At 43.9% G+C, this 14,767-nt stretch overlaps 1 protein-coding gene across 1 annotated transcript in view; it reads left to right on the forward strand.

The window, feature by feature from the left end:
• The window catches only part of GLT1D1 (glycosyltransferase 1 domain containing 1), a 106,984-nt gene that overhangs the window by 60,503 nt on the left and 31,714 nt on the right, over nt 1-14,767 (forward strand). The window contains exons 8-9 of the mRNA XM_007455456.1: nt 5,806-5,901; nt 6,522-6,571. Coding sequence (XP_007455518.1) covers nt 5,806-5,901; nt 6,522-6,571 — 146 coding nt within the window. The remainder of the gene's footprint in view (nt 1-5,805; nt 5,902-6,521; nt 6,572-14,767) is intronic.

Genomic DNA, 14,767 nt, shown 5'->3' on the forward strand with positions numbered 1-14,767 from the left:
CAACAGTGAGAGGCCTGCGTACCGCAAAAAAAAAAAAAAGCCTGTTGTGAGGTTATTCCATCTTCTGTATATCAGAGGTCACTGTTGCGGTGTAACTAAGATTCATAATTTCCTAAAGGAGAGTGATTTGTCATCAAGGTCTGTACCCCGATGGTTGCTTGTTTCACCAGTCTTACTGTTGAGTGATTAACGGAATAGCCAGGAGATTGAAAATACTCCGCAGACAGCATCCCCTCTTGGGAACGTTGGCTTCAGTTTACTCTTAACGTGTGCAATCAGAAGCTGTAAATGCATTCAGAATATATGCGCTCAGGGAAGCTCCGGCGGGGACTGTGGGAGCTGACTGCTGGAGAATGGCTTAAGAGTTAAGATGGAGAATTCAGCGGCGTCTCAGGGTTTTATGATCAGGTGTATGTTCTCATTTGTACAGTCATTCATCTTTCTCAACTTTCAGATTCCAGAGGTAGACCATCTTTCTCACCCATCCTCTATCTCACTCTGGCCTCTGGAGCATTCTAAACCTATGATTGTGTTTTGTCACTTCCACTCTGGGCTGAGACAGTGAAAACAGAAGTTACAGTGAATTTGATGCAGACCGTTAGTGATCAAATGCTCACCCTCTGGATTCCTATGAATCGTTAACCTTGAAATCAAGGGGAGTGGGTTGGGAAGGGCCTCACTGAACACTGAATATAAATAGGCGGGTAGCGGATTAGTCCCCAGGGTTTATAGTCACCTTCTTAAATATCTGATGTCAGTTTCAGGGTTTATTCTCCTTTAAGGTATGTCTCGGGTTTGCTGAGAATGTTCAGTTATATCTCTAAGCCCAAGCTAACAAATTAACTAAGTCTCCTTAGTTTAAAACATGAAATCAGTTTTATGCCAACCAGATTCCATGATCAAACAGGTCAACTAAGAACAAATAAAGAATAAAATAGATTAAAGGCACTAAGTGGCATTGTTATAATTTTTTTTTTTTTTTTTTTCTTGCGGTACGTGGGCCCCTCACCGTTGTGGCCTCTCCCACTGCGGAGCTCAGGCTCCGGACGCGCAGGCCCAGCGGCCATGGCTCACGGGCCCAGCCGCTCCGCGGCATATGGGATCCTCCCCGACCAGGGCACGAACCCATGTCCCCTGCATCGGCAGGCGGACTCCCAACCACTGCGCCACCAGGGGAGCCCCTGTTATAATTTTTCACGCAATGTTCTCATTAGCTCTTCTGATCCGAAGGTATGTGTTTAGACATCAAGTTAGTTATCTGGTCTTTGTGTTTTCAGGTACATCTTAAATGTTGTTATGATTAAGTGATCCAGGATTTTTGCTTTTAAATGCCAGTAACTAATGCATCTAGGGTAATGGTGCCTCTCAGGCCATCAAATCCCAAAACTGTGAAAGCTTAAACTTGACCCGGACACACCTTCTTGGTTTTTATTTTCATTTTATTTCTATTTTCACTGTTTATTTAATTTTCTCTCTCTCTTCTTTAAAACTCTATTTGTATTTCTATATGGAAACTCTCATATGCAAAACTCAAATGGTCATATTTTCCTTCCTCAGGCTATTCCTAGGAAAACTCACTTGTTTTTTTGTTTTTTTGTTTTTTTGCGGTACGCGGGCCTCTCACTGCTGTGGCCTCTCCCGTTGCAGAGCACAGGCTCCGGACGCGCAGGCCCAGCGGCCATGGCTCACGGGCCCAGCCGCTCCACCGCATGTGGGATCTTCCCGGACCGGGGCACAAACCCGTGTCCTCTGCATCGGCAGGTGGACTCTCAACCACTGCGCCACCAGGGAAGCCCTCTCACTTGTTTTTTCACATGGAAAATTCATGTCATTAGATCCCTGTATGCGTTCACAGCCCCCCAAATGAGATTTTTCAGCTAAAAGTCACTAAGTCTAATCACCAGAAGTTCTTGAATTCTCTTCTCCTTGTAATTACGCGTGAAAAAACAAAAAAAAACAACAAAAAAAAAGACAGAGCTGCTGGAATAGAAAACGGCAAAGAAAGTAGCTTAAACGTGGATCGGGTTTCTATTCTAGAACCAGCGGATGGATGAGTCACTTAGAGGATTTGGGAGCGTGGTGCTTAGTCTGTTGGGACGGCTAGGGTGCCAGACCATGAAATCAACACGTTTCGTTTTGTAGATAAAAATACCATTCTCCAGGAAGTGGTAGTATCTGAAAGACACGTAAATGGTTGCATTTGTAAGGGATGAGTTCCAGCCTTGACTTGTGCGAATCCCAGATGTGAGAGGAAAAGTAAAGAGAAGAAAAATAAGCTTGGGGTTAAAATGAGGAAATGAAATCCACTAAAAAAATTAGGTAGGTACCTGCCTCACCTCCAAACCTCTAGAGGCCAGTACGTTTTAGTTCTTTTTTTAAAATCTGAGAATGAACACGGTACATTTCCCTAAAGTTGGCCAAGGCCCTGGGAGAAGCTGAAATGGAATTACTTAGAGTTGATGCATCCATGAGGTCGGGCCTGAGACCTTGGTTGTTTGATCAGGATTTTTGCCCTTCATTTCCTGAAAACGATATTGGTGTATGTGAAAAGTGCATGTAAGCTCTCAAACCCAAATGTTGTCTCTGCATTTAATTAAAAAAAAAAATCGGGGGGGGGGGCTTCCCTGGGGGCGCAGGGGTTGGGGGTCCGCCTGCCGATGCGGGGGACACGGGTTCGAGAGGCCAGCGTACCGCATAAAAACAAACAAACAAACAAAAACAAAAAAAAATTTTTTTTTTTAATCCTAGAATAAGACAAAGCCTTTGGTTCTTTGTTTGATCCTATTCTAATATAGGTTTTTCTAAATTCCCTTGACATTTGATCTCCTGCCCAGGAAGAACAGGGGGAAGGGGCAAGAGAATATGGGATTAACTCCATCTCCCTCTAGGGTCTGGTAGGTTGGGGGTGATCTCAAAATCATTTAGTGAACTGGGCAGCAGCGCTTTAAAAAATTGAAATGAAATAGAAAATATCAGAGCGCCTGTATGCAATAAATCTAAATGATTCTTTGAAACTGTACCGTGTCTGTGTGTCTGTATGTATAAACACATATTTCATGTGTACAGGGTTGCAGTATAGTGTGTACATCTTACTGTAAGTCATAGTCAGAACATTCTGAAGATCAGTGCTGTAAATTATGGATTATTGTCTCTCGAGGTTGGCTTTTCTAGGGATCCTGGGGCGGGGTACGTAGAGGGCCACTTTTCTCCAGCTTTACCTCACCAGAAGGCCAGCGGGTCTTCCGAACCTGCTGTTCTGAGTAGCTAACGCGTGTCAAATCGAAGTCAAGCAACAAAGTAGGTTTCCAACATCTACACTTGTCACAAAGCAAAAAGAAAGAATTAGATGCAGGCTTCTTACCGAGACATCACATCGGTTCTTAAAATAGGGCTTTCTTTGGATGCCATCTCTGGATGCCGTCTTTGTGTTTCTTTTGTTTTTGTATTTACTTTTTTTCAATTTGGTAATACAGTTTCTTTGATTTCCCCCTCTTTTTGGTACTTTCCATGGTTCTCCTTCTGCCTTCCTTTCTTTCACTCCTTTTATATAGTTGAATAGATATTCCATGTATTTACATGATGATGATGATGTAAGGGATGTTGTATCCTTCTCACTCTATCACACCTGGAGACACATAACATCACCTTTTTCCATTACTGGTGATTTTTAAAAATATATATCAACTCTGTGTGTGTATGTGTATGTGTGTGTGTGTGTGTGTGTGTGTGTGTGTGTGTGTAAATAAAGCCATGTGTACTGGGTTAAGGTTTCCTCCCTTAGTTAAGTGGGTGTCTTTCTCGGTTTCCCCATGTCCAGTATTAAATTTCCTTTGTAATCAATAAGCTATTTTTGAGAAGGCACCTGTAATTTCTGTCCTCATCAAACTTCCCCTCACCAGTTTTAGCATTCATTGATGGTTCTTGCCTAACTATGTAGGTTTGGGCTGTTTTTCACACCTGACCTTCCTTTCCTTAATGGTATTCTTCAATCTGTATCATTTTTAAAAATTTATTTATTTTTTATTATTTTTATTTTTATTTTATTTTTTTATGGCCGCACCACTCAGCACACAGGATCCTAGTTCCCTGACCAGGGATTGAACCTGTGCCCCCTGCAGTGGAAGCGTGGGGTCTTAACCACTGGACCGCCAGGGAAGTCCCCTGCATCATTTACTAAACAGAAGAGCTTGTCTCCTGACCCCAGATTCAAATGCCTGACCTCAAATTCTTCTGATCTCAAATTCAAATTCTTGACATAGCCTCTAGCTTAGACTTTTGGTCAAAGAAGTATTCACTAAGGTCTGTATTTCTAAGGTTAGTTTCAATACTGAAAATACAGGAAAAATATATAACACAAAAAACTCAACATATCTCAATGAAATTGTCAACAGTTAATTCAGAGACTGTAATAATGGTTTAAGGTTTTTCTAAGAGGACATCTGAATCTTAACATTTCAGAAAAGACTTTCTCCAGTGCTGGTTATGTATTATTTATTATTATTATTATTAGCTTTTGTGATTGTGTCAGAGTGCTGTCAATATATCTTATTACATTCGTTCTAATTATATTACTACTCAAGACTTAAAGCACAGAGGGAATGAAATCATTTGCATTAAGAATTGGGTGAATGAAATGAATGAATGAAAGCCTTCTCCTTGCATGATTTTATGTCCAATTACATATGTTTGGAAATGGTGAAGTTTTAGGCTAGCTTGGGTTAATATTAATAATTTCTTTTTCTTCAATGAAATTTTATAAAGAAGGCAGGGTGGCTTCTTTTCTTTTCTTTTCTTTTTGTGGGGATCCATGCCATGTGGCTTGTGGGATCACAGTTCCCGACCAGAGATTGAACCCAGGCCATGGCAGTGAGAGTGCCGAATCTTAACCGCTAGACCACCAGGGAACTCCCCAGTATTTCTGTTGACTGCATGATCTATGGCTGCCGAACAAACCTCCTCAACAAATGGTGACTTAAAACAACCGCCATGGATTTTCTCATGATTTTGCGGATTGGTGGTTTGGACTTGGGTCATCCCTGCTTCCACTGTGTGTGCCGGGCTCACTTGTAAGTTGGGCTGAGGCCTGACGGGTCCTGCATGGGTGGTTGGGTCTCTCCTAAGGAGGCAGCCAGGCCTGACTCTAAGGCAGCAGCATCCCAGTGGGTGGGGACGCTGCACACCAGGCTTCCCACGGCCAAGACTTAGAAGTCACTCCTGCTCTGTTATTGATTCCAGTCACCAGGTCAGCCCAGCATCTAGGGGTGGGGAAATGGGTTCCACCTCTTGCTGGGAGGGACCACAAAGAGTGTGGTCACCTGCAACTCACCTTACACGACAACTTTCAATGTAGCAAACCTAAACCTCTTATTTCATGTATCTGTGGGCACGTATACATTACGCGTGTGTCCCTATATAGAGACATATACGAACTCAAGAGGACATTCCTATATAAACCGTCTTTCTAGTTTCATAAAGAAAAGATTCTTCCTAACTGGAATTGCATGGAAATATTTTCTAGGACCTGTGGCTGACATTTCAGTAATAACTGAGTCAGTTCTTATCACCTCATCCTTCTGCATTGCAGCAAAAGTACCTTTACTTTATTAGGCCAAGTTCAGCTCAGGTTGATTCACCAGGAGGAACAGTTAGTTCATGCAGTGAAATGAAGATAAAACTTAGGCGTGGGAGCAGCTGCCTGAGAGGTCAGAGCCCAGCAGCCTCTGAGCTGTGTCTGCGGGGACATTGTCACCGGGACATCGATTCAAGTCCTCTTCGTTGAAAATACCCTGAACTCTTCTGTTGCAGAGATTAACCAAAGTGCTGACAATCTACACGTGTTTCTCCTGATCTGTGGACTCCGACAAGTGAAAGACCCTCTCTATTTGGTGGATGCATTCTCGGGTATGTGTTCTCAGGTGACCCCTTTGCCTGCGGAATTCCACCAGGGTCCCTGTCTTCACATGTCTCTCCTTAGGACTTTGAGTTTTCTCGTTTTTTTGCCCATCAGCAGAACTGTTTCTAGGTTGTTACTTTGGAAACAACCAGAAAAATAACCTCGCTGTGTAGTCATTTCAGTTGTTTCCTACTTTCCTGTGCCCTCAGCTTCTGAGGAAATCATAAAACAGAGCCGATAAGTCTAAAATGATTTTATCTGGCAATATTTTACACATGCCAATTTGTATGATACATTTGGAGTTTTGTTGCATTGCTTAAGTTAATCTATACACTCTTCAGTATATTCTGAGATCCATATTGAATTGTGATGGCATATCCATCCTAATTACCTAATAAATTAGATATCTGAATAATGTGCAACGTGCTAGAAAAAAATATTTTCCTTAAAACCATAAAATGTCAAATACTTACATTTAAAATAATTATAAGTTGACTAATATGAATGAAAGCAAAATGATATGAAATAATTTATATTGTAACGTAATTAATATTAAACTGATTTATGTTTTCAGCTGTGACTTAGAACCATTTTAAAAGTCTTTTTTTTTTCTTTTTTTCTCCCCAAGAATGGCATCAAGAGGAGCCCAGCGTTTATATGGTTATCGTTGGTCCTGAAGTAAGTTGATCTGCCATAAGCATTGATCTCGTCTCTGTTTTCCTCTTTATTCTTCTTATGTATTTTCTAAAATTAGTTTCTGTTTTCTAACCCAAAGTTTCTTGCTTTCTTAAGTAAATAAAGTCTATTTGCCTTTTTAACAATGAACACCAGACCAAGGTTAAAGATTATGAGGCTTTATAAGTCTTCACAATTAACTTATTGCTACAAAGGGTAAGAAATTCTTATGGGAATACAGAGGAGTCATATAAAGAAAGTCCATGTAAGTCGGTGTATAAGGCAAACGTTCCATGTGGTCCAGATCGTCTTTGAAACTTCCTGCAAGTGCTCACCTGACAAACACAGAGGTTGTTCCTTCACCCGAGCACCGGATTAAGCCATTGACTTGCATTCAGGAGCCGAGTGGGGTGGAAAAGCACAAGAAATACAGTCTGCACTGGGGCATGTCCTTGCCTGTCAGTGGCCGTTGTCCGGGGAACAGAGACCAGTGGCAGGGCTTGGAGGTGTAGCCTCTCTCTCCCCGGGACTCGGGATATCCCCTCTCTCCTCCGGCAGGTCCGGAGCAAGCATGTGCTCTGCTCCAGAGTCAATTCTAAGCGCTCAGGACACAGAGAATCTGGGTGGTGACACACTGGTCATCTCGTGAAAGTGAGCGCTGATTTGCTCCAAGCAGTTTGGAAGGTAAAGTATGCATCCCGCCAGGTGGGATGTAACACTGCAGTAGCAAGGCCTTTTCTTTTCTTCGTGGGGCTTCTGTGCCAGGGCTGCACAGTGCATCCCCTGCGCCCTAGGACGACTCACGCTTCCTTTCCCTTTGGCCCAGCCGGATGGCCGAGTCTGTGCACATTAAATGCCTGCATGACCTCCCTGTTCTGTTCTGTAATTCCTCCTCTCGTGGCTTCCTAGTTCCCTAGGGACCCACCGAGCATTGCAGGGGGTGGCAAGCTTTTCTTTAGAAACTAAAGACCTTTGGAAATACTACATTTACCTCGAAAAACGCCCCCTAGCCTAAAAACATATCAAGGGCTAGAACCTGTGTAGCCACATTGGTTGTCACATGGAAGATGAATCACCCATCATCCATGTTCTTTGTTGGTATAACAGACACTCACACACACAGGCACGCACATACCCAGGCCTGCACGCACATACCCACATCCATCACACGCTCAGGGCCAGCCTTTTGATGGTTAACAAGATAATCCCTAGTGCACTAATGAATGCATGTTGAATAATGAATGTTTGGTCCCATAGTGGCAAAGTTGTTACTATTATTATTAATGCTCTTTCCGTCCTCCTGTTCGAAGAGCATGATTGGCTGAAAAAGTTTTAGTTTGATGCTAAATTCCTTGCTAACCAAGAGAGAAGGCCTGAGGTTAGAGCCATGGCAACAACAGTTATCCTGAAAGAATTTAGTAATGTGGCTTTCTTTTCCATTGTTTTTACTTTTATGGTTTTGTTCTGCTTATGGTGTGTGATACTGGCTTTCCAACGCTGAAAATTTCCTTTAAAAATGAATTGATGTCAGAAAAAGTAGTAAATAAGCAACAGTACAGCTGGGGCACAGATGTGACAAATTGTGAAAGTAGGCAAATAGCCACAGTTTGGGAAACAGTTTTTATCGAGAATCAATCAGCGTGCCCAGTGGAAGAAATACCCAAAGAACAACGCTTGGTGGAGAACGTTTGCAAACATTGGGCTAATGATGATCTGATTTCTCTGTTTGACTTTTTCTGTCGTGTTTCCTTTTAAGGAAACCTAGAGGGAGGTGGCAAACTTCGAAGCCCTAGTTTAGCACTAAATATGTGCCAGAAACCCTTTTCCAGAGACATGAAGACCAAGGCAGCGTTTGAGCTGATACAGAGGTCAGAGAAGAGGGAGTGACCAGGACACGTGGTGCTTTCCTGCATTTATTAAGCATCTTTATCTTTAACTCAGCTGCCTACAGGTGAAGGATGCCGTTTGTTTCATAAAGGCTTCCTAAGTCACAGTCTTTTAGAAGAAACACTGTTGTATTGTTTTTTACATTAAACAGTTAGGAAGGCTTTTCGCTTCTCAGGACACGTTTTTGGAACATACAACTTTCCCTCTAACTTTAGTTTGCCTAATTTTAAAAGAGCAGTGAGTGTAAGAAATGTGTCTCTTTCCTCCTAATTTCACTGCGGGCTCCAGGTTGGGAGGCGGTAGGGGAGGGTGGAGACTGTGGCCAACTGTGGAATGAATGGTGGGCGGGGCACAATTCAGCCACAGCAGGGTTTGCATTCAAAGATGCAGGCTCCCTTGTCAGCCTTGCAAGAGAAGCCGCGATCCAGAGGCCTTTTTCTTCCTCTGTTTTGAAAAAATGCCTGTGTGTGTGTGAAATGTCTTATTTTTAACTGCTGGGAACTAATCAGGCAAACGTACTTATGCTTGTTCATGCGTGCGCACACACGCACACACACACACACACACTCTCTGTCTCTCTCTCTCTCTGTCTGTTTGCCTTGGTGGCCCTACAAAATGCATCTCTGTATTTTCTCTTTTGTAACTTCCGGAGGGAGGCAATCCTAAGTGGTTTTGAGCAAAGGCTGTCATGACTTTGCCCATTAAGGATCAGGGAGCAGAGGGTGACGTGAGCTGGGCGGGGCAAAGCAGGTTTGCAGGGACCGTGGAAAGACGTGTCTTGGGAAGCTTAAGTGCTTCCGCAATTCCAGGGGCCCCTCCTCTCTTTTTCCAAACTAGTCTAATAAATCTGATATACCTGAGGACAGGATGCTTACTGGGCAAATGCGGGTCTGGGACTAGTCTTGTAGAATGCCCGCCCCCCCAAGGCCCCCGTGCGCCCGTTCTGAAGCTGCATCTTCAGCCACCGAGCTGGTTTGCTTGGGTGGGGCGGGAACACAAAGCAACAGGGAATGAACGAGAGGAAGAGGAGCCATGAAAGGGAGCTGTTGAGTGAAGGGTGGTGAAGCGTTGTGATCCGAGAGCTGCTAGTCCTTAAGTTCATTGCCATGAATTAGTAACAGTTCGCAAGCACATCTTCCACAAGGCACTCCACTCTCTATAATTAAAAGCCCTCAAGGAAACAGGGAAAGGCATCCTTGGGTTGCAGATTTGCTGCTTAGCAAAACCAGCCGTAAGCACCTGGCACTGTGCAGGCGGGCGCGCTCAGCCCAGAGCTTTACTGAGATTTGCTCAATTCTCCACCGACCGGAGAGACTGGATCTTCCAGACCTAAATCTGCCTGCAGGGATGCAGCCGCCTTCTCAGCCTTGCACGGACCTGAATGCGGAAGCGAAGGCTTTGAACCTGACTAGCGTTAATCTGTCTTGGTCCATCCGGGTGGCCATAACCAAGGACCGCAGATGGGGTGGCTGACGAACAACGGCGACTTATTTCTGACACTTCTGGAGGCCACGAGTCCAAGATGAAAGTGCCAGCATGGTCATGTTGTCGTAAGGATGCTCTTCCTTTCTTGCTGTGTCCTCGTGGTGGAAGGGGCGAGGGAGCTCTCCGGGGTCTTTTGTAAGAACGCTAATCCCATTCATGAGGGCTCCAGCATCATGACCTAAGCACTTCCCAAAGACCGCACCCCGCAATACCATCACCTTGAGGGTTAAGATTTCAACATATGAATTTTAGGGGGGGACACAGACATTCAGCCCCTAGCAATATCCCTGCCTCGTAAAAGGTCTTTATCAAATGTAAAGAGCCATTACAGTAGCCATTACAACAAACACCTTAGTGTCATCTTAGTAGACAGAATAATTTTGAGTTTCTAAATTTCTAAGGCAGCCCTTAGAACCCAGTTAGTCACAAACTCCTTCAAACCTCTTGTTTCCTTCTTGATTCCCTCTTCCCTACAAAAGGTTTTTGTTTTTTTTTTTTTGGCCATGTCACACCACTAGTGGGATCTTAGTTTCCCGACCAGGGAACGAACCCTGGCCCTTGGCAGTGAAAGCACGGAGTCTTAACCACCGGACCGCCAGCGAGTTACCCAAAAGATTTAAAACTAAATATATGTAGACACACATTTCAGACCCTCTAGTAATTCAGATAAGGCTAGTGTCTGTTAAGTTTTGTGTTTGTTTGCTTTTTCTCCATAACCAGTGGTATGCTGGTCAATGTTTAAAAACGGTTCTGTTTGGGAGAGCGGGGTGGGGCGCCCTGTTTTCTAACAGCCCTGTTTGCCTATTTCTATAAAAAGCTTTTACCAAAGCCAACTCCTGCACGTTTTACCTAGTGACCCATTACACACACACACACACACACACACACACACACACACACACCAGAAACAAGCTTTATTAAACAATACTCTTGATTCATGTATTTCACACTCTGTTATTTTAAAAAACCTGTTCTATGTCTCTGCTTTGCTATTCCATGTCATTAAAACAAAGGTTATTTTTATTCCAAATTTGATTTCATGATGTGCTCCCTGATCTGAAGTTTGGACAACACTGACTTGGGCTATGCTTGATGGTGTGTGTGTGTGTTTGTGTGTGTTTCTCTCCATCCACTACACATATTGCCTCTTGAAAGCCAGTGCATTGGCTGCTTCCTCAGTGAAAGATTCCCTCCCCAAATCTTGGGCTGGCTCAGATGTGCTTCTCCTGACCCAAGCTCTTCCCCACTATCATTATAAGATTTCCAAGCATATATCAGTTTTCAGCGTCAAGAATTCAATTTAACATCACTTTTTAAAATTTTTTTTTATGAAATCTTCTTTATTTATTTATTATTTTTGCTGTGCTGGGTCTTTGTTTCTGTGCAAGGGCTTTCTCTAGTTGCGGCAAGCGGGGGCCACTCTTCATCGCGGTGCACAGGCCTCTCACTGTCGCAACCTCTCTTGTTGCGGAGCACAGGCTCCAGACGCGCAGGCTCAGTAGTTGTGGCTCACGGGCTGTAGAGCGCAGGCTCAGTAGTTGTGGCTCGCGGGCTGTAGAGCGCAGGCTCAGTAGTTGCGGCTCACAGGCTCTAGAGCGCAGGCTCAGTAGTTGTGGCTCGCGGGCTGTAGAGCGCAGGCTCAGTAGTTGCGGCTCACAGGCTCTAGAGCGCAGGCTCAGTAGTTGTGGCTCGCGGGCTGTAGAGCGCAGGCTCAGTAGTTGCGGCTCACAGGCTCTAGAGCGCAGGCTCAGTAGTTGTGGCGCACGGGCCTAGCTGCCCCGCGGCATGTGGGATCTTCCCAGACCAGGGCTCGAACCCGTGTCGCCTGCATTGGCAGGCGGTCTCTCAACCACTGCGCCACCAGGGAAGTCCCCAACATCACTTTTGAATTCAGATGTAGGAAGAGACTAAAAGGATTTTACATTTGACATTGAATATCTGCTACAATGTTATGGTTTAATATGCTGATCTTTTGGAAATAGATTTGAGAAGTGGGTCAGAGGTCAAATCTTGGGACACATTAAGATTCATCTTGTAACCATTATCTCTTAGAGCAGATCAAACACCCTGAGTGTTACAATTATTTTTGACATCTACTGTGAGTACACTCTTCTGCCATTCATCTTTTTCTTTGTTAACTGCTAAGCTCAGCGACTGAATAAACTCTTTAAGTCTAAATTACACACTTTTGGAGGACTGTAGCCTTTCCAGGTCATGTGCAGGGTCTCTTAGTACAAAATTGCATTGACTCTGTTAGTTAATTATTATTAACTAACCTATTATTAGGGCCTATTATTAGGGAATAATCGCAGTGCATGCGGCAGTGATTCCCTCTCTCTCTGTCCACGTCTCTGCACGGAGCCTGGTCAGATCCAAGACTCCAGTGAAGACGCAGCTCAGCCAGTGCCCCCTTGGATGCCGCATCAGTCCAGCTTCAGCCCGAGGGAATTTATTAGGAGGTGACAAGGGCTACTAAGAGAATTGTTGCGGAGGCTGAAGACCAGGTTTGGCTGCATCCGTTTCTTAGTCTCTGGATCTTTCCCTTCAAAGTCCACGGTCCAGTGCGGGTTACATCCGCCATTCTGAAAGGAGGGGAACAGGCACCCGATTCCACTTCCACCAGAGACCACATACGGTGGGAGGAGGTGAGGAAGACGCCCAGACGAAGCGGAAGAGGTGAAATGGATGCCAAATAGTCAAAGCAAAAAATGGATGAGCATGGCATATGCAGACTACCTGTTTGTTTTTATGAGTGATCAAATAAGAACTGAATACTTTCATAGGTCAGAGCTCTTTTTCAAGACATATTAGCTTAACAGAATCAGTGCAGGCTGGAGGTGTGTCTGCCAGGACAGGGGAGCCCAGGGCCTGGACTGCATACCGCAGTCACATTTGTTCCTGGCATGTGCAATGGCCGGGCTCAGAAGGCATTTATCACACTCTTCTCTGGAGTAGTATTGCTCTGCTTTTTGAGTGGCATTGCCTTTCTGCCAACAATTTATAAAATAGGAGCGTAAATGTTCTTGTGTGTGCTTTATATTTTAGATGTGATACATATGTTTCCTTCTGTGGTCATTCTTAGCAAGAACATTTCAAAAAGCGGGATCTCAGTCCCCTGTGAAATCTATCTAATCCTTCATTACTGTTTACTGCTGGCAAGTTAGTTAACACCTTTGGACCAAGATTGCATCATCTGTGTCAAGCAAAGTGTAGTCTTGCATGGCTGTGTAGTAGAGCGGGTGTGTGCTAGCTGGGTGCACTTCACTGCTCTGGGCCTCAGTTTTCCCCATCTGTAAAATGGGCGTGACTAAGAAAACGTAATCTGCCTCATCGTTTCTTGAGAGGCCAAAATGAGTGCATACTTGGCCCAGCGCCTGGTTCGTAGGCGGCATTTGTACGGGCATTAAATGAAAGAACTTTCTGTGCTGTTGTTTCCTTTCTGTGTTGACATGCTAGAATTCTGTTTTAGCTGCAGAATGGTTTAAGGCATTGGTTTTCTATTAAAGCTTCTTTGATCTCTTGGTACAACCATCTCGGCAAAGCATGTGGTTTCTGCTCGCAGCGGGGGGCCCGGAGTGGGTACATTTTCTGATACTCTTTGATAAGCATTGTGGTAGGAACATTCGGCTCGAGCATAGCAGCTTAATGACTTTCCACCATAACTTCGTATATCAAAGATGATTTTCCTTAAGCCTGGGAGTTGAGACAATATATTTTGCTAGAAAGTAAATAAGCTTAGAAGGAGGAAATGAGAATTTTCTTTGCTGCTTGCAGTGCTTTGACTTTTTAAAATTTCATAACGTGTGCTTTCATTAAATAAAAATATCTACCCTTCTTTTTTCTTTGCCTTGTGTTTTGTTCCCCTTGGCTTCACTAAGAGATTTGAAAATGAACTGATGTGGAAGACAGACCCAGAAAAGTTTAATGCAGTTTGTACTTTCAACTTGAAACTTGCTGTTATACCTTCAAAATTGTAGTTAAAGGGTTAGGTATTTCAGCTGTCTTGTAAAAAAATTTTTCTCCCTTCATGAATTTTCCCCTAAATAGTTAATCATGAGAGCAGAAAAGTGTTAAAAAAAAAATTAAAAACAATGAGGCTTCCCTGGTGACGCAGTGGTTGATAATCTGCCTGCCAATGCAGGGGACACAGGTTCAAGCCCTGGTCCAGGAAGATCCCACATGCCGTGGAGCAACTAAGCCCGTGAAACACAACTACCAAGCCTGCGAGCCACAACTACTGAAGCCCATGTGCCTAGAGCCCGTGCTCTGCAACAAGAGAGGCCACCGCAATGAGAAGCCCGCGCACCACAACAAAGAGTAGCCCCCTCTCACCATAACTAGAGAAAGCCCGTGTGCAGCAATGAAGACCCAACTCAGCCAAAAATAAATAAAATAAATTTATTAAAAAAAATAAAAAACAAGAAGAATTTCTAACTAAAATTTATCATAAGTAAAACATGCATGTCAGAATTAACATGTATTGCCAAAAGAGGTCTTTCATTGCACTGTTTATCTTTTCATGATGGGATGTTAGGGTTATAATGCAATTCAATGGTTTAGGATAATTTGAATGAAAAGGGTCAGAAGTGGGAAATGGAAAGGTAGAGCCAGTATAGAACTAGCATGACGTTGGGAGGAAAATGAACACGTCTAAGGAGAAGAGATGGACAAGTACCCCAAAAAGTAGGCCCACTTTTGGTGGGAGGGGGTAGGAAAATTTGGGAGGAGATGTTACTTCTAGTTTGGGTAACTGGGCAAAGTTTCTCTGAAAGTTGACATTTGTGCCTTGGGGGATGAATGGGTTTTAGGGACAGAGGGTGGCATTCC

The sequence above is a fragment of the Lipotes vexillifer genome, unplaced genomic scaffold, assembly GCF_000442215.2.
Source record: "Lipotes vexillifer unplaced genomic scaffold, Lipotes_vexillifer_v1.1 scaffold671, whole genome shotgun sequence".
NCBI classification, from domain to species: Eukaryota; Metazoa; Chordata; class Mammalia; order Artiodactyla; family Lipotidae; genus Lipotes; species Lipotes vexillifer.